The sequence below is a fragment of the Aquarana catesbeiana genome, linkage group LG03 (genome assembly GCF_042186555.1).
Source record: "Aquarana catesbeiana isolate 2022-GZ linkage group LG03, ASM4218655v1, whole genome shotgun sequence".
In the NCBI taxonomy this organism is placed as follows: Eukaryota; Metazoa; Chordata; class Amphibia; order Anura; family Ranidae; genus Aquarana; species Aquarana catesbeiana.
In genome coordinates, this window is record NC_133326.1 from 517,141,785 (window position 1) to 517,162,854 (window position 21,070).

The 21,070-nt window shown below is 39.5% G+C and overlaps 1 protein-coding gene across 4 annotated transcripts in view; it reads right to left on the bottom strand.

Annotated features, from left to right (window-relative positions):
- EBF1 (EBF transcription factor 1) overlaps window positions 1-21,070 on the bottom strand; it is a 465,753-nt gene that overhangs the window by 113,172 nt on the left and 331,511 nt on the right. For all 4 annotated transcript variants that reach the window (XM_073621181.1, XM_073621179.1, XM_073621180.1 and 1 more), the window contains exon 8: window positions 3,103-3,244. In XM_073621181.1, the coding sequence (XP_073477282.1) occupies window positions 3,103-3,244 (142 nt within the window). The remainder of the gene's footprint in view (window positions 1-3,102; window positions 3,245-21,070) is intronic.

Here is a 21,070-nt window from a genome sequence, read left to right on the forward strand (position 1 = left end):
AAAGGCCCTAACTGTGGCTGGCCCACCCTCTTGCAAAAAAATGAGCAATAGATTATTCAATAGCATGGGGGTGGGGGTCAATGTTGTTAATTTTTAATGAGGTTGAAGTTTTAATTATCTGCTCCACCATTGTGACCAAAAAAGCTGAAACTAAACTGAATGTTCTATTAGTAGATTTTTTTTCAGAGTATATATGCTAATATCAGATTAAAGTCAACTATAAAGACAAACGTTAATGATTTAGCACAATTTGATTTTAAATTCATTTTTTGATTTTTATAATATTTTTAGTTTTTTGTTTTTACATTTTAAATATATATACTGTATATCTGTTTAAAAACATAAACTCAAAATAATATAAGAATTAAAAATGAATATACTGTATTACGTTCTTTAGTTTATACATAAATATGTAATACATGGCAAAAGCACTATGGATTATCTAACACAGCAGCAGTACTTCCTATTCAGGCAGGTTTCTGTAATTTTGGACATAGCGCTATGGAGGGGAAGGGGAGAGAGTCACTGTTCTGGCACATTTACATGTTTCAATTTCAGCTTTATCTACTGAGCTCAGTAAACAACAGGGAAGTAAGGTGAAACTGGAAAGCACATACAATTTGTCTATAGCTCCACCTGCTGGTGGAAAATGAGAATGCATTATATTAATAATAATATGCAGTATTTCTAATTTACTTGTCTAAACATTTTTTTTATTTTTCTAGCCCAGATAATAATAAATAAAGAAGCAATATAAAACTACTTTATAGTTTCTTAAAAGGATTAAAGGCTAGCTCTTTTGGCAGCTCATTTTTGTTTTGTTCTCTTTCTCCACCTTCTGAAAGGATTTTTTAATGCCACCAGAAAAGATTTGTCTCATGTAAACAAATTGGCATTGAACGCATGGAGAAAGAAATAGGCACAAGCGCAAGGAACAGCGAAATAAATTGAAGCGGCCATTTAAAAGAGAGCAGCATTTAACATCTTGTCTGTCTCCACTTTGCCTGCCAGGACCTCTTGAGTGTGCTCACTTGCATTTGCATAAACACTGGATGAGAGTTCGGCGTAGCTGCTAGCACTAATGGTACATAAAGTAATTTAGTCACTTCTCCCCAGAATGCTGTCAGGGTGACGACTTCCCCGCTTTTCCTTGTAGTATATTCAATCATTGAATAATAATGTTCTGCAGCCGGCAGCACCGAGGGGTCCTGAGCTATCCCAGTCTGAGACTAAAGCCTTTAGTCACTGGGGACCAAGATGAGAAAGTGATGCTACGCTGGGTGTAAATGAGCTGTACAGCTTCTTTATTGTTATTGCATTCATGCAGACGTTCGCAGAGTAACGCTAATAATGAAGCGAAGCACAGTATAGGTTTATTAAAGTGAACCTGTCACCCACACAAAGGAATCTTCTTTGTGGACAGACCAGGGGCATACTTCTTTGTTTTATTCTCTTGGCTGTGTGTGTATATACGGTATATATATATATATATATATATATATATATATATATATATTTAAATACTGGTACCAGGGTGTCAGTGGTTGGTTGGCAAGATCTCCCCGCCATGGTTTTCGCTCTGTTCCTTTCCATATTGGAGTTGTGGGTGTTCTCAAGTCCTCTTTGTTACATTCTTCCTAATAACAATACAGTTAAAGCCACCAACAGGGAGGGTAGGACTCACTTGTAATGGCCACCGAAGAACCAGAAACCCAAGAATACGTTTTCAACAAAGTCCCCCATAAATCGAAGAAAAGGAATGAGCGAAACTGAGAGTTTTTATTTTCCTAAATTTTTATGAAAATCAGGAGACTTTGCCAAAGTTTGTCCAAACCTCAGACATATATAAACATCTTCAATAATGTAGTGCTGGTTGCAGTTTCTAAATAAATGACTTTTCCTATTAAATAAGGGCATTGCATATGCCCAGGTGGCACACATTCTGGTGCTTCCTTTTTGACCACACAATTGTCCCTTGGTATATGCATTCGATTTAGGGAAAAACCATATTAGGGAATGGATGGAGACAACTACCTGCCTAGCCCATTCATGTTTATGGAGCTTGATTGACAGCTTTGGAGGCAACTCTAATGAGGAAAAACGTATGTAATATTATGAAAATTCTGATGTGGCTTAAATATATCACCTGTTTTCTCTAGGAATCTTTGGCTGAGCAAAAGCACATATTTTCACAGACATTTTATGCTAGACCCCAGCGGGGAGGAGGTAGGTGCAAATTATTCATATGAATCATGCCCATTTACAGTAATTATCACCGTCGAACACCTTCAAAGTAGAACTTGTACACTCACCAGTTTTGCCCTGAACAAAATAAAAAGGGGTAACAGAATGGAAATCCTCTATGTTCTATAGGAAAATGTCAGGCAAGGAGGTTACTGCCACAGCCAATCAAATTGGTGTTATAACAATTATTCCATGTTTTATTTATGCTATTTTAATAAAATCCTAACTTAAGCCAAAACTCCAGCCTGCTGGGAGATTTGCCAATAAGCTATATCTGGGAACAAACAATATTCATTTAAATGTATTCCTATAAAGCCACAAAGGGTATAAATTCTCTTTGTGTGCACCTAATGCCTTTCCAAACCCAATGATTAGCTTTTAAATTATCAGTAACATCATCACTGTGTGCAACTAGCCTGGGCAGAGTGCAGAGAGCAGAGCTGATGGGAGGACCCAGCAGATTCACCCACTATGGGGTGTATGAAGAAAACTACAGGAGTGGGCAGAGACAAGACCAGTCTCCTTGCACAAGGAGAGAATGGTAGTGAGCGGTCCTTATTAGAGGAAGCTCCTGCACAGAGGTAAGGTTTCACACTGGATTATTACACAGATCTGAAGGAAATACACAAAGCACATCAAGATTCAAGTAAGAATATGCATCTTGTATTTAAACAATATTTGCATATCCTGGAGTTCATCTTCAAAAGAACATAAAGTGCATGAGAGCTAGGTAGTATAAGGATATTGGTTTTCTGATTATAATATCGGTATGCGTCCTCAAATTCATCTGTTGCATGTGCCCACCAAATAAATGATTTAATGCATTGATGATATAAGAAAGCAACTATAAAACTTTACCATGTTCCAGATAGGATTGAGTCCCATCCGAAGGATCCAACCTACGCGCTCTTCTTCCATGCTTGGAATTATTATGTACAAACATATTATCTGACACAGCTAGCACATGTCCATCTACATTGATGGTAGTAGATACAACGACCTGCAAAAAGACATGGATACTGTCAGTACATGGGGTAAACGGGAGGAAAGGATTTCTGTTTGTAAATAAATTTAAAGGCTTTATCAGCATAAAAACACTATGTTAAAGAATAAAAATTAAGCACAAATTCACTGTTGTAGGGAAAAAAGACTATGAAAGACAGGGTGGTCACAAAAAAATTCAGCCAGCTTAGCCAAGGAGCAATATGTTTGCGTTGTTCAAGAGTGACAACTTTACTGATTAGCTTAAAGCTGTCCACTTTCATAACCAGCTAAGTGTAGGTGAACCAGTATAATGAAAACATCTTTTAAAACAAAGAATAGAATGCATACTGTGCATGGATAACATAGATTTAAAGAATCAGCCAATCTAAACCTAGTATTTGTATTTGGTAGATGTTGGGGAGTGTAACTACCCATCAGTTTCTTATGTATTTTGGGCACTCTATTGGTGAGATTTCTGAGATTGAGTTCCTGGGGTTGTAAACCTGCTCTGACCATTATGAGAGACTCCCACTCTCCCCACTGGGCTGGACACCCAATTCATTTTACTTTACAGAGATTTCAACGGAAGGTTGGAACACCAGAAACTCCCAGATGTACAGAAACAGAGTTTTATAAGCATTGCCTAAAATATATGTTTTAGGTAGACTTTAAATGCAACATTTACAGCTTCTCATTTCATTAATCATATTGCTCATCTTTATATTTATATGCTTATATTCCTACATCTATTTATTATTTTATAGTATTTATGGCATATTAGATTTTATTTTAGGACTTTTTTTTTGGAATTATATCTACACATAACAGACTGGGGGAGATTTACTAAAACTGGAACATGCAAAATCTGGTGCAGCTCTGCAAAGAAACCAATCAGCTTCCAAGTTTTAGTGTCAAAGCTTAATTTAACAAGCTGAAGTTAGAGGCTGATTGGCTACCATGCACAGATACACCACATTCTGACTGCTCCAGTTTTGGGAAATCTCCCCCAATGTAATGATTGCTCTGAATGCATGTGGCCAGCTTAACAATAAACACCATTTCTGCTGGGTTCCATATTTAATAGTTTACCAAGATCACCTTTAACTTTAAGGATCAGCCAGCCTCATTCATGCAGTACCCCAGTACAACAAAACAATTTGAGATCTTTCCTGGAAAAGGACGTTTGCGAACCAAATTTTGAAACTGATAGGCTGCTAAGGAGTAATACATTCTAGCTCCACAATTCTCTACAGCAAAAATTCCTATTGCCTTCTACTTGACCAATGTGACAACCATTTGTAAATGCGTCATTCTGTTTTCATGCAGTGAAAAAATTCTATAGAACAATGTTGTAAATAAGGAGCTCAAAGTGCGCAAAAGCTAGTCTAAATTGGTTATAAAGGCTTTCAGATGAAATGTCACTCGTGCACGAAAAAAACAGCCACCTCAGAAATCTCTTTAATTTTTAATGGTTTCGAAGTGAACAGCCTGGTTTGTGGGAAACACATTGCTTCCTGTCATCTATTTCATTCTTTGACATAAAATGCGACTTATCCCGGTTTATTTTAAATAGTTAATGAAGCAAAATTGTTTTAGGAGTTGACACCTAATAAAGAATAACTCAACAATGAAACAGATTACACTGAAAATAAGCAAGATAAAAATGCCAAACGTTCTTATAGCCAGTCTGTAAATTGCCCTGGCTACAATGGTCCTTCTAAATACTTTATAAAGATAAAAAATGTGCTTTGGTTGGTGAAGTCTGGGCTGACAATAAGGTCTAATCTATGTACACGTAAGACAATTATTGAGCATGATGAAGCTGAGGAAATGCCCCGAGGATAACCAGAGGCCTTCACTCTTGGTTTCTACAACTGTCCATTTATAGAAGCAAAGAGGCAATGATTTATTTTATATAAACCTATAATTGTTAAAGGCAAGGTGCACACATAAGCCTATGCTCAGACAGAAACTGGATGAAGTAGTTGTTTTGGTGCTCATTTTATCAAAGCTGCGTTCACCAAAGGTAACCAAAGGACCTAATAGCCAGGAGTAAGTGGAAAACCAACTCTACTATCTGTGCACTCCCTTAATGTTTGGAATCACATGGAGGGTGTCACAACCATATAATTCCCTTTTAGTAGCCCATTTGAACATAGCCTAACTGATATATCAGTTTCTGGAGGGCATCAATGGTTGAATCATAGTGGCTAAGTGGTTAGCACTGTTGGTATACATTAGTGGTCTCCAAACTGTGGCACGTGGGCCGAATGCGGCCCTTTTCTTGCCTTCATCTGACCTTCGAGGCACCATTCCTCCTACTGACACCAACAAGGGGGCACCATTCCTTCCGCTGAAACCAACCATTCCTCTCACTGGTATCACACCAGGGATACAATCTTTAAGAAAGTATATGTACGTATTTTGTGGGCATCCGGTTAGGGCCAATAGTTTCCTCCCACACCCCCCTGTAGGCTTATAATTGTATGACTGCTTGGAAGGATGTGATCTGTAAAGCCTTATGTAATGTATTGGTGATCTACAAATAAAGAGAAATAACAATCACCAAACTGGCTTCGTATTTCATCCAGGGCTTCTGGGATTAAATTTCTTAAAGTTCCAAACTCCTCCTGCTCATCCATTACAAAGGGATCTCAATTTTAAAGCTGTAATCTATTTACTTGCTTTTACATTGCATGCCCAGTACCAGTGGGACCATGGAATAGGCTAGGCTTTTTTAACAAATGTCCTGATAGGAAAAGCCATCAACCTGCAGGCTTCTATGTTGATGGCTATTCCATTTGGGCCTAGGCAGAAAAACGTTGCATCTTCTGTGCTATGCTGCCCTGCTGATTTAGAAGACGATCAGAGTGTCACCTGATATAGTCCACAGTACTTTGACCATCTGGCCAACTGATAGGAGGTAAGTAAAAAGCAATATAGTAAAACAGAGAGGAAGGGCAGGTAAAAGTAATTTGTTTAAAAGTAGACTGGAATGTGATTTATAAATCAGGTAGATCATTTGTCAGCAAATACTGAAGTCGGTGTATGAACGGCAATCCTGGGTAAATGTGCCATTTGGCCTTGTGACATAAAATCCTTTGATGAAGGCTTCAGGCCTACGCACTTGCTTCCCACTTCTTCTGCATTCTCTGTGAAGGCCCTCAGAGATGTGTTTATTCATTTTACACCCAAATATAATTATTGTCTGTTAATTGCAACCTTGTCTGGCACTTTTGTACTAACACACGCAGCCTTGCCATTTGCTCAGTCCCCTCTATAATCCACCTATTATGTTGACTAATTAACTTTGCTAGACAGTGCACTTTTTCCTCCATTATCAGCTCCTGTCAGCCGCCAGCTCCCAGCTGCCGAGGAGGGAGGGCATGCGGGCTTCGTTTGATTGATCACCGATAGATTGACATGCAGATTCATTTAATTAGAATCACCTCACTTGAGATATGAGAGAGGGAGAGAGACCAATAGACTAGGACTAATGGATCCGTTACCTCATGTTTAAGCTGCCAACACTGGATTAGAAAAAAAAAAAATAAAAATACTTTGTCTTGTTCTGGCATTCTTCCCAGGTCTCTTTGTAAATCTATCATTGTAGCTGTTCTTTGCCTCGAGTGCCACGTGAAGGAGTGACACGCTTGTGAGGTCATCATTCTGACCCTGCGTCTGCATGTGAGGCCTGTTTTCTCACCTTTTGCCACTCTGTGATCTATGCTGACGTTTTGTGTTTTAACTGTTTCATATCCTGGATCCCACTAATAAAGGCTTTACTGTCCAATATGGCATCCACTTTTTTTCTCAAATTATTTTATTGTTTGTTTTATTTTTAGTGCAATATGATTTTGTATTTAATTTGTATATTTTAAAACAAATCTGAAAAAAAAAACACATAGTCTAGAAAAATATGTGTATGCAAAGGTCATTTTTAACTCTTTTAAAAATATGATTATCCAAGTAGTATTATCACTGTTTATTTTAAAACAACATAGAAACAAAATGGGATTTTTATATTAGCTGTACACCTTTGCGGTGCATTTACACATGCACCTTAGCAAGAGCTATGTTAATATGTGCTGTGTTAACCACTTCAACCTCGGAAGGATTTGCCCCCTTAATGACCAGGCCATTTTTTGCGATACGGCACTGCGTTACTTTAGCTGACAATTGCGTGGACGTGCCACGCTGTACCCAAATAAAATTGATGTCCTTTTTTCCCACAAATAGAGCTTTCTTTTGGTGGTATTTGATCATCTCTGCGTTTTTTATTTTTTGCGCTATAAACAAAAACAATTTTGAAAAAAAAAAACAATATTTTTTATTTTCTGCTATAAAACAAACCCAATAAAAAAATGTAAAAAATCGAATTTCTTCATCAATTTAGGCCAATTTGTATTCTGCTACATATTTTTGGTATACCCCAATAAGCGTATATTGATTGGTTTGCGCAATTTGCATTGGTTCCTTTGTGTGAAATACCTGGGGATCGTGCCAGTTCACCTGCTTTCCTATTTCAAACTGACTAGGCTAAGCATGAGATCTCATCCAGCCTAGTTTTCTGGTTGTACTGGGACAACAGCCTGCCTGTCCTCCAATGCTCAGACTTGTATTGACACGCCTCCCCACACAGCTATTCACTGAGAAGATCAGTGTACTAATGTTTCTCCACCCCTAGCTCTCTAAGCCCCTTATGGAGCTGAGAACAGAGATCATGTGATCACTAAAAAAAAGAAAAAAGTATTTATAATTTTTTTTTTTAAATATAAAGACAAATGTTTTGCCTTTTATTTCTACTGAATGGGTTGATTTACAAGGTAAGGGCTCAAATATACTTTGAGGCAACCCATTCCAAATAGGTTACCCCAGCACCCCAGTGCACCTAAGATGCAAGCAGTGTAAGCACCTGAATTTGGCTCAGACTGGGAAAGGGAAAAGCAGTGCAAGAAGCCAATCAGTTGTGCTGCAGTGCAAGGAGCCAATCAGTTGCGCTGCAGTGCAGTGTTGACAGGTGGAAAGAACAGAGTGGCAGAGAGATGAGCTCATCAATATGCTGCTTTCCGTTCACTGACCAGTCACAAGCTGGGGGAGGGACATTTCCCCTGCTAGCCGGGGCTGTGTTGTGCAGCAGAGCTGTGTAATTCTAAGGACTTAATGAACAGAAATAAAACTCTTTTGGCAGATAAAACAACTCCCATATATTTGTGTATTTAGTTGTTTGCCTGGAGTTCAGGCTTTAATAGCATGAAGGGCAGGGCTGTATGTAATATACCATTACCTAGCATTACGATGGCACTTAACTGCAGCACATAATTTGCTGCAAAATGACAGGTGCACTTTAAAATTCTTGGTAATTATCAGTGACTCTAACAGATTTTAGTGTCCATTTGAAGTACAGATGAATGTCAGTTTCCATACAGCCCACTGGAGAACATACCACAGCACACAGTGAGCAAGAGCCGATGACATCATTTATGTTTTAGTCACCGGTACAGTTACATGGAGCTCTTATCACAATCCCAGCATACTTTGAGCTCAGAGTTCATGACCTCACTCCAAGATCTGTCAGTCACAATCCCTTCCCTCATCATTCATTCAGAATTCTCTGCTAGCTGCACAGATTTTATCCTTTTTATAATTCAGATCCAAACCTTGCTATCTGGTTTCCATTTAAAAAAATTGAGGAGCAATCGGTACATTATTACCAATTGTTTTAGATTCAGATGCAGTGTAAAATTATATACTATATTGCAGGCTTTCTCAACCAGGGTTCCTCCAGAGGTTACCAGGGGTTCCTTGCGCAAAGGTTGTTCTCCCACTTACCATGAGCGCTAATATAAAGTTGGCAATACATTGATCAAAATTCATCCCGTTAAGCAGAGAACAGACACATTTCGATCAGTGTGTTGCTGCACCTGCTCTACAGAAGTCAATCATTTGATTGTCTCCTGTCAAAGAGATACATTGGAAATTGTTTTTCAATCAGTGGCTGCAGCCAGTATCTGGCAGCTGTGCGTATGTTTGTGTGGATGGAGAAATTTGTTAGGCTGAACAAAAAAAAATGACAGTGTATGGTCAACTTATGGGGAGGGTGTGGGATTTCCCAGTGACAAAGAAAGGGATCGCTTTTGAACTGACCTTCAAGAGGGGGCTTTTTTTCAACCAACTACCAATGTAAGGGGACATTTCTCCATTGACCACCAACGTAAAGGTGCATTTCTCCATTGGCCACCAATGTAAAGGGGCATTTCTCCACTGACCAACAATGACCACTCCACTGACCAACAATGTAAGAAGCCACTTCTCTACTGACCACCAATATAGGAGGGCACTTCTCCACTGGCCACCAATCTAAGGGGCACCTCTCCACTAACCTACAATGTAAGAGGCCATTTCTGTACTGAATACTGACCACCAGTGTAAAAGGCCACATTTCATCTAACCACCAATATAGGAGGGCACTTCACTGACCACTAATCTAAAGGGGCTCCTCTCCACTGATCAATAATGTAAGAGGACATTTCTCCACTAAGTAACAACTTAAGGGGGCGCTTCTCCACTGACCACCAATGTAAGAGGCCACTTCTCTACTGACTACCAATATATGAGGACACTTCTCCACTAACCACCAAGCTAAGGAGACATTTCTCCACTGACCACCAACGTAAGGAGCATTTCTCCACTAACCACCAATGTAAGAGGGCACCTCTCCTACTTCTCCACTGACCACCAACACAAGGAGACACTTTTCTAATTGATGACTAGTGTATGGGAACAGTTCAAATTTCACAGTCTGTTTCTTTTCTGGCCATCATGATTTGTTTCATTTCATGATTATTTTTGTCACACAGAGCAAGGAAGTGTTGTAAAATACCGTAATCTGCTGTGGGTGTCAAATTTTCTAGGTATGCCATATTTAAACTTTCAACAGCTAACCGATCATAATATTTTGAAATATAGATATATTAATTTGAAGCAGGGGTTCCTTGATACTTCAAAATTATTTCAAGGGTTCCCTCAGTGTAAAAAGGTTAGGAAAGGTTCCTCTATTGTATAAACCAGGGGACCCCAAACTACGGCCCACAGCCACATTCAGCCGTGCCAAGATTTTATCCAGCTTGCAACGACCTTGAAAATACCCCAGCTGGCTGGCAGTGGATGCCTAGGTCTGTGCATCATAATCCAGAGTCTGGCTCATTCACTGCCAACCAGCCAGCCATGACCCTCCCCCTGTCTTTCTGATGGGTCCCTCTAGATGCAAAGGGGGACTCTGATAAGCACTGGACATAAGAGGGCATGTTCTTTTTAAAACATTTTTTTCAGCACACAAACATTTGTAAAATCCACACGGTAGTCCTCGTGCTGAAAAATTTGGAGACCGCTGGTAAAAACAAATGAAATACAATTGCAGTGCTGGTACACCAAGGTGACCCCATTTTTAAAAACTGGCATGGAGAAAAGAGTTTTGCTTAAAGCAATCAGATTCCAGTTGTTAAATTACCCATATGACTTGTTTTTGCATGAGATATAGTCAATAGTCATAAACACTATATATATATATATAAACACAATATATACTCAGGCTAGGATATCAAATTTTGTTTTTTTATTTTTTTATTTTGTACAGAACACGGAATAGTTAAATCCCCTGTAATTGTTTTTTTTTTTTTTTGCATCTCTGTCCTGTGCTGTGTGGCAGAGCAAATCACAGGACTGAACTGGTTAAATATGGTGTTTTTTTCTAGCAGGTAAAACAGTTCTCTTATATGCTGCAGTTCATCTTTGGATAAAAAAAAAAAATATTATCTTTTTATTCTGGTTCTTTAATAAAGTAGCACATGAACATTCTGAAGCACTCCACCACACCACTATGGTAGAATTGTATAAAACTAGCGAGCAACCAGGCGGGGTGAAACAGATGGTTATATTTACAGACAGAACGCATGTTGCTGTGTCAGTATTTATAATTATTTGCTCTCGATGCCAGCCTGTTGTTTTGTGATAAAGCTGCACGTCTGCAGAGGAAGATACAGAAATTGTAACCAGTCAGTGCTTTGCACCCAAAATCTGTTATAGTGATTCTGCAGGTTCATAGCCTATTGCCAGAATACGGTAACTCTCAGGCATCTGGCTGGTGCACTTATGTTTTTTTAAGAGCCCTTTCACACTGAAAGTGTGGGGGCATCGGTGGTAAAGGTCCGCTAGTTTTAGCTGTGCTTTACCGTCGTTTTAGAGGTGCTTTTCGGCTGCTAGTGGGGCACTTTTAACCCTGCTAGCAGCTGAATAAAGGGTAAAAAGCGCCCGCAAACTGCCGCTGCCAAGGCGCTTTGCAGGCGTTTTGGCAGCACTGCCCATAGGTATACACCGCTCCTAAAGCGCCTAAAAGCCTAAAAGAACCTGTTTTGGTGTCCTGCCAGCATAGCGCCCCAGTGTGAAACCACTCGGGCTTTCACACTGGGATAGGAGATGAGGCATTTTTAGCAGTAAAGCTCCTGAAAAACACCTACAGTGTGAAAGATGTCTTAGTGGTTAAAAGATTATTAGAGTAAAGTGTTACTAAAGGCAACTAGGCAATTTTTTAAAATTAAATTAATGAACATTGTATATTCATCTGCTCTGTGTAATGGTTTTGCACAGAGTGAACCCTGATCTTCCACGTCTCTATGTGCCACTATAGAAAGCTGCTTGCTACGGGGGTGCACTGTGCATGCTCCATAGACCCACGCAACGCTGCTTTGTCACCCTCCTTCCGCTTAACCACTTGGTACCTGCTACTGAACCCCCCAGGACAAAAGATTATCTACGGCCCTGTAGCCAATAGTATAGTTGATAATGTTCTTCACAGCCAATATTTTTCATCTCATCTTAAAAAAACAATGTGCATTAATTATCCCACAGCAACCAATTGCATTCAGACTATCTGCAACCATCATTTAAGAAACAGTGGGGGTTGATTTACTAAAACTGGAGAGTGCAAATCAGCTTCTAACTGCAGCTTGTTCAATTAAGCTTTGACAAAAAAAACTGGAAGTGGATTGGTTTTTATGCAGAGCTTCACCAGATTTTGCACTCTCCACTTTTAGTAAATCAACCCCACAGACTCTAATTAGAAGCTGTAGGGCAGGGGTCTTCAAACTATGGCCCTCCAGTTGTTCAGGAATTACAATTCCCATCATGCCTAGTCTGTCTGCGAATGTCAGAGTTTTATAATGCCTCATGGGATGTGTAGTTTCGCAACAGCTGGAGGGCCGTAGTTTGAAGATCCCTGCTGTAGGGGATGGCAGACACTTTTTAGGCACTTTGATAAATAATACCCAGAGGAGATGAACCCTGATATCTGATCACTCCTCAGGCCCTACCAGCTAAGTGACAGCATGTTACTGCTGAGACTCTGAGAGAACCAGATGATGGGTGCTCTGTATTAAATACTTATTGCATTTATTTAATGACTAAGAAAAGTGCACCCATTATTGGCCCAGGAGAGATCATGCTACACATGGTTATTAGGGTTTTTTATTTGCAGGTTAGGTTCACTTCAAACAGGTGGAAACATGTTGACGAGATGGTGGAAAAGCCTAGTCAGCTACCAAACGCAGGAAATGAAGGTCATTTTACTGTACATATGGTGCCAGAGTTTTTTTACATCTTTTTTTCCCCTACTGGATCACTTTAAAGCACTGGGCTTAATTGTAAAGTTGCAGGTTTAAAGAGCAGAGACAAACAGAGACACAGGTGCTACGTGGGCACAGTAAGAAGATGCAGAGACTTAGAAGATAAGTAAGGATAATGATGGAGAGCATAGACACAGTTGCTGAGTAGGGACAGTAACGGGTTGCAAAATACCAGGTGCTGAGGGGGATAGGTGCTTGAGAGCAGAAACACAGTGGATGAGTGCGAACGGTGTAGGAGAGCAGACACACAGGGCTGAGCATGGACACTGCTGGAGAAAACATACACAGGTGGTGAGTAGAATATTGTTAGACAGCAAAGACATAAGTGCCAAAGGAAGGGGTGGGTGGGGGCATCGTAGGAGAGCAAATACACTGTAATTAATTGGTAACAATGTAAGAGAGCAAAGACATGGGTGCTGATGGGGAGCAGTGTAAGAGAGCAGAGATAGATGCTTAGTAAGGATAGTGTAAGAGAGGAGATACAAGTGATACATAAAAACAGTGTAATAAGAGCAGAGAGAGGTGATAAGTAAGGACTGTATAAGAGAAGAGACAGGTGATGAGTAAAGTCGGTGTAAAAAGGCAGAGACAGGTTATGGTGAGTAAGGTTAGTGGAAGTGAGTAAAGACAGATGATGAGTAGAGACAGATGATGAGTAAAGATGCGGCAAGAGAACAGAGACAACTAATGAGTTCCTTACTCAGTGTAAGAGAACAGAGACAGGTGATGAGTAAGGACAGTGTAAGAGAACAGAGATAGGTGATGAGTAAGGACAGTGTAAGAGAACAGAGATAGGTGATGAGTAAGGACAGTGTAAGAGAACAGAGACAGGTGATGAGTAAGGACAGTGTAAGAGAACAGAGACAGGTGATGAGAAAGGACAGTGTAAGAGAACAGAAACAGGTGATGAGTAAGAACAGTGTAAGAGAACAGAGACAGGTGATGAGAAAGGACAGTGTAAGAGAACAGAGACAGGTGATGAGTAAGGACAGTGTAAGAGAACAGAGACAGGTGATGAGTAAGGACAGTGCAAGAGAATAGAGATAGGTGATGAGTAAGGATAGTGTAAGAGAACAGAGACAAAGGCATGCTATGAGAGCAGAGACATGGGCTGATGGTGAAAACTGTAGGATAGCAGAGATAGATGCTTAAAGCAGAACTTCAGTCATGTTTCATCTTTCTATCTATTAAATCTTCTGCCCTTGTTGTTTTAACTTTGGATAGTAAAACATTTTTTTTCTGCCAGTAAATACCTTATACAGCCCACTTCCTGTTTCTTGTCTGGAAAAAAAGCCTAGGCTTATGGCATCATGCACAGCTATCTCTCTCTCTCTCTCTCTCTCACTCTTGTGAGAGTTTGCCAGGAAAGGAGGGTGGATGAGTCATAAGAGAGCCAATGAGAGCTGCAGAGCTGGAGGTGTATATCTGTGTAAATCCAGGAAGTGAACAGGCAGCAGCTTCCGCTGCGAACAGTTAAAATTGTCATCACAGTATATATAAAATAATATGCTAAGTGGTTGGAGGGAAGCTTCAGAATGACAAAGATGTTTTTATTACAAATTATGTGAGCAGACTGATTTCCTGTTTAATAAGAACAGTATGGAGGAGCAGAGACACGGGGACAGATAAGTGGGTCTGGAGATAATATGGTAGAATGTAAGAATACTTTTTGGCTAAATTACATGTCCATGGGGCTTGGCACCAAATGAAGTCCTACAAAGTTGCAGTCACATGTCTCTTGGTCCTCATATTGCTTTGGCAAACAATAAAGTGAACTACATTGTGTGTAGAAAGCTGCTCTATGATACCTCCTTGTAATAAACAGGTCATTAGTCTGAAGATCAGAGGGACACTGGGCTCTTTCTCTTGCTATAATACAAAAGAAAGCAGCAAGCCATTTCTGAGGCTGCTTGTATTTGTTCTAACCTTCTAAATCATTTATTACGGAATTATCTGGGACTGCTGACTTAATGGCACTGCTAGTGATGCTGTGAGTATTTCCTGAGCCCAGGAGAATGTGATTAATTCCGGGAAAATGCAAAGGTCACTGTAATTGACATGACCTGCGTAATTAAGCAATCTCTGTTTACACGTGGTGAAACGGCGGCGCTGTGAAGATGGCACTCCTGACAGAATGTCGTTACAGGTCCAGAGATCAGCAGCCCTGTTTGCATGTTGCTGCCACTTACCTACACAGATCTTTGGCTGCCAAGAACACTCGCCTGGCATGCCAACCGGGTGACAATGATCTAATAACAAATGGCAATTTACTTGTAATTATACAGGTACGCCAATGGCGTGATAGTAATCTAGATTAAAAACCAGAGCATGCTTCTAATATAGAACAACATTAATCAGGGCATGAAACAGAAAGACCACCATTGTGACAACCCTAGACTAAGAAGAATGGCTCTCCTACAGAACTCTTTCTCCCACCTTACTCTGCTGAGAATGTGCAGCTGGGTAATGAACAATTATCAATACAACTATTTCCATCACTCTGGGAACTCTCAAAGAGGACCTGGCATGAGATATATTTTTTCATATTAAAGCTCACCTGAACTTCCAGTACAAATCTTCTAAAACATTCCAAGTGCATTAAAACAAAAAGTGTGCAAACTCTGATTTGTTTTTAATAAAAAGCCTGAGTAGGAAAGCCTGTCCCCTGCCAGCATGTAGGACCCTTGCTCTCTGTGTGGAAGTAGTGCCTTCTCTGCACACCCCTACCAAGTCAGGCCTAGAGCTCATATTCCCTGCTGATTGAAGAGCTCTAGTTCTCACTCAGCAGGGGTTCCCTTGGACCCCTGAAGAGTGACCACTGCTTCCACATAGAGAGCAAAGGTCCTTCTTTTCAGTATGCTGACAAAGGACAGGCTTTTCTACTTTCTGTTTTCCTTTTGTTGTGATGCACCTGGAATGTGTTTAGCTAATTTAAACTAAAAATTCAATTGGGCTTTAAGTGCATGGAGTGAATACTTCCAGGTATTTATAAAGTACTCCACCTGACAATGCCTTCATCGACTTTTTTCTCTAGAAGAAAGGAGCTATCTGTGTTTAGGCATTATGCAGGGTTAACATCTATTTTCTGGATTGATATAATGACAGCCTTTATTAGGAGTAGCACTGTTAGAAACACTCCATATAACAAAACTTGCACTTATACCTTCCATGTCTCTATTTTACACTGTAACTCTTCAATATGTAAAAATGCTTGCTTTTTGAAACTTCGCCAAACTGCGAGCACTTTACATGTCATGAAGATGTAAAATGGATATTAAATGGACTTCAGATGATGTCATGCAAATTAAGTCTAGGAAGGAGCACCTGCTTCGATTACTTCTCAAATAAAATATGCTTTTTTTGTTGTAGTTCACTATTTCATTAACTGCACTAAATTCATTATATTAAGTGACTCAATATGCAAGGAAGCTTCTACAAAGAATGTTGTGAAGGTGACGTCCATTAAGTGAGCTACAACCAGTAAAATCTGAAGCTGCTTTAGGATTGTAGCTGTCATAAAGACCAACCATTCCTCGTCCATTTTAGTGTGAAATCATACAGGCATTAAAGTCCTAATCCACTTTCTATGTACTCACTATCCCTATAGGTGGGGTTGGACTTTAGGAGACACTGTAGCAGTTTGGAGTTATTTTTTCCTTACCATATTTAACTTTAAAAATGTTAAACTGTTTCTTTGTTACTTAGACAAATTATTTTTTTTACAAAGACATTTTTAATACAGGGTACGTTCATGTCAGCGGTATAAAAAAGATCCTGGCTTTTCTACAGAGAGATAGTATGGAAGGAGATATTCTTTTTGTGACTGATTTTTTAATTTATTTTTATTGAAACTCTATGTGACTCTGTGTGAACAGAGCAACGGTGCAAGGGAAGGAAGTGGGCATATGGCTTAATTCTTGCTGGCTATATTGTTGCTAATGGTACTAAACGCAGCCTGCAAATGCTGTGTGCGACCAGCAACTGCTGTAAGATTTGCAGAAATCAATGGCTGGCATCACCGCTGTTTGCATGTAACTGCTCATCTGAGACCCGTGAGCCTAGTTTAATCCTTTGATTTATTATTATTATTACAGGTATTTTATATAGCACCAACGATTTTACACAGTGCTTTACATATATTGTGCATTCACATCCATCCCTACCTTAAGGAGCTTACTATTTAAGGTCCCTACTTCACATACTAAGGCCAATTAACCCACCAGCATGTCTTTGGAGTGTGGGAGGAAACCAGAACATGCAAACTCTATGCAGCTAGTGTTGTGGTTGGGATTGGCTGGGATTCAAACCAATGACCTTAGTGATACAAGGCAGGAGTGCTAGCCAATAAGCAACTATGAACTTATCTTATGTGTGTAGTTTCAGCTAATTGGTTCTGTACACCATAACCAATTATTGGTTGTGCAAAATGCTTTGGGGAAGGCATAGTATACATGTAATGGGGAAATGTCATATTTCCTTATTAACGTTGTCTCACAAAGTCTCCAAAAGTCTAGTTACCTTAGATGACTTCATACCAAAAGAATATCACTGCAAACTGACCAAGTCCTTAAAAGGTCATATTGTTGCTTGCAAGGGGAGGTGGCGGGAGTTAGCCATTTCCTTACATTCAAGTCCTAAATATACTATAGCTATAGCTTGGAAGATTTAGTCTTGTATCAGAGCTTGCTATTATGCATGCTTCTATAATCATCTGTGCCACACTGTATGAAAAGCGAGCGGGACTCTGTGGCGAAACAGCATCTTTAGTTAAGTATTTTTGTTATATTTTCTAATATTATTACATTTGTTATATGTATCTGTCATTACTTCTTTAAATATTATATTTATAAGTATTTGTGTGATCTCTCTTTGCACATCTCAAATACACCCCCAAAACTATGACGTAACCGTGATAAAATAAATGTCATAAGTAGCCTAAAGTGCCACTTTCTGGATGGAAATAGTCACTAGTACTACAACATATTTATATGCATAATATTTATATTTACCTGATTAAAAAATAAAAAAAAATACATTTGTATTATTTGTAGTCCTGAACCTAGCAGAGACAGAAAATATACACTCTACATTTATTATATAGTGAGGTGAGCCATTTTATTTGTAGTTACTCTATTCCATAAAAGCAATGGTTTCCATATCTTGCAATGACAACAACATAAAAGCTTGAAACAGCTTGTTGCAAGCTGGATAAATGGCTCTATTTTTAGCCTGAGCTATCATGCAGCGGCTCTGGATGCACAGTTGGCCATCAAGAAGTAAAGACATGGTTTGCATGTCTCTTGCTTAAACCTGAATTATTAACATTGTTAACATTATTATACAATGTATTGTAGACATGACTTAAACATGATTCCTCTATACCACGCTTTTGTTTCTGTCATCAGCCTTTTATAATAAGGCAGTGTGGTGAGCTACAGTGAGCAATAACCCACAGATATGGAAGAACACTTCAGAGGATGGATGGATGTTTTCTTTAGAGCAACCTAACCTTAAAGTAGAACTATAGGCAACATTTTTTTCCATTTTGGATAGAGTAAGTGAAGGTTATAACCCATGTCAAATTTTTTTATCTGCCATCTGTGTCCCATTTCAGAGATTTGCCTTCACTTCCTGTCCCATGTCCAAACAGGAAGTGAAAGGAAATACCTTCAAATTAAGGGGATTCCTTGGGGACCCCCATCTCACCAGAACTAGTGTCCTCATTGGAAGATTTGCCCTCTATTACATTTCTGGGGACAACCCAAAATTTGGGAATTTCATTTACTTTCACTTTCTAGTTCAAATGTTGTATTGATATGGTACAAAGTTCAATTGACAGAACAGAAAAAATGAAATAAAACAGAGGGGAATAGCCCCATACATCAGTAAAGGGGAGTTACAAGTAACATGTCCACAAAAATAACAGGAAATGGTAAGCGTGATCAATACAGGGTTTGTGATACAACAATAGATCAATAATGTAGCAATGTGGGATTAGAATTAGCCATTTACTTTTAATGATAATGGTAAACAGGACAAATAAAGAGGGTGAATCTCCTAAACGGGGGCACAGACAGCAATAAAAACTGATGTGTTCTTATCCTTTTCCACCCAATCCAAAACGGAAAAAAAATAAAAGGATATATGCTCAGGATACAAAGACTAACCCACAAGTAACCGCAGGAGAAATACAGGCTGCTCTCCAAGAAGACAGTGTTTTTATAAACAGACACTAATTGTGATTTAAAAAGCCACAAATGTGGGAAATTAACATTTAATTGCCATTTTAACCTGTGTGTGCCACCTTCTGTGTCTGTACCAAGGCCAAACATTCCAGGGTATGTAAACTTTTTATCAGGGTCATTTGGGTGATTTCTGTTATTATGATTTAAACAGGATCCAAAAAGCTATGTGATAATAAATGGCTTCATGTGATTGCTATCCTTATATAAAAGACAGTTTTTTGGCATGATCAGTCATTTTTTCTATATAAATGCCACAATTTCACAATTTCTGCCAGGGTGTGCAAACTTTTGAGCACAACGGCAAAGTCTTCTAGATGGAGTGCTGGAAATGTTAGATCCTCAGCCAAGTTTTTATTACAGCCCAGGTCTGAGGGGGATGTCCACCCTTCTATTTTTCCTGTTGACCATTGTCCCCAGGAGAGAAAATGTGGAGAAATCCAAAATTCTAGATTTGTCAAGAAAAGGTGATGGGAAGTATTCCATTGGGAGCAAATGTTCTGATGACAACCTTGTAAGATGAGCATTTCCATCATTATAGGGATAATTCCTCTCACTTCTTGTTGTGTCTCCAAGACTGGAAGTAAAGGGAAGTCTCCCCAGCCGGAAAGACAGCAAAAAAAAAAAGCAAAAGGTTGCTCAAACCAGCTGATGAATGTTACTGAGTAATGCCCCGTACACACGGTCGGATTTTCCGATGGAAAATGTCCGATCGGAACGTGTTGTCGGAAATTCCGACCATTTGTGGGCTCCATCGGACATTTTCCATCGGATTTTCCGACACACAAAGTTTGAGAGCAGGAGATAAAATTTTCCGACAACAAAATCCGTTGTCGGAAATTCCGATCGTGTGTACACAAATCCGACGGACAAAGTGCCACGCATGCTCAGAATAAATAAAGAGATGAAAGCTATTTGCCACTGCCCCGTTTATAGTCCCGACGTACGTGCTTTACGTCACCGCGTTTAGAACGATCGGATTTTCCGACAACTTTGTGTGACCGTGTGTATGCAAGACAAGTTTGAGCCAACATCCGTCGGAAAAAATCCTAGGATTTTGTTGTCGGAATGTCCGAACAAAGTCCGACCGTGTGTACGGGGCATAACAATTTGACAACTCTTTTGACAACAAACCACATTCAGAATATAAATCACTGTTTGAATTTGCACAAATAGATCTCCCATTTTCATAAGCCTTGATAAAGGGGGCGATGTGTGGCCCCCGAAACACATTGGCTCTTGTACCCAATTAATATTTTGAATGAAACCTTACTATAACATCCTGGTGTGGCGCTCAGGTTTTAGATTCAAATATTGTCTTTATATCCTGGGGTTTTTGTGGTAGTTCCTTGGTGTACAGAAGCAGTCCACATATCACCCAAGATGCCCCACAGGGACACTATCAGCACAACATCAATAAAATAAACTTCCAGGACTAAAGCATCATTTACTCTAGGTTTGTAGCACCATCAACTTACTACTTTAGGCAAAAAATTGCCTGACAGGGCTTTTAATCCTTCCCTACTATATCCAAAACAAAAAAAAAATAGTGTTTATACTTTAAAATGTCTTTATCACTTCAAAAAGTTCTGCAAAAAAGTAGCCCAAAAAAGAAGACTCCTAATACTGTACTCAACAGCAGATCCTGAGTCTTTCCTTCTCTGCCCGGTTACCCTCTAAGGCTTGTGGTTCTTCCTGCCAGCCCCTACATAACTACTGTGTCCTGTAGTGACAAGGGAGCTGACAGACAGAACCAGAGTGTGAAGTGGGGGATATCCAAAATTCCTGGAAGTGTATAATGCTGAATATTCTCTTGGGGATTGGAAAGTGAGGACTTAACAACTTTGGAGAGGTCTTCATTTGTAGGTTTTCAGCTGACTCTTGTTATAAAAAATACATAGCAGACTATTATTCCAGGGA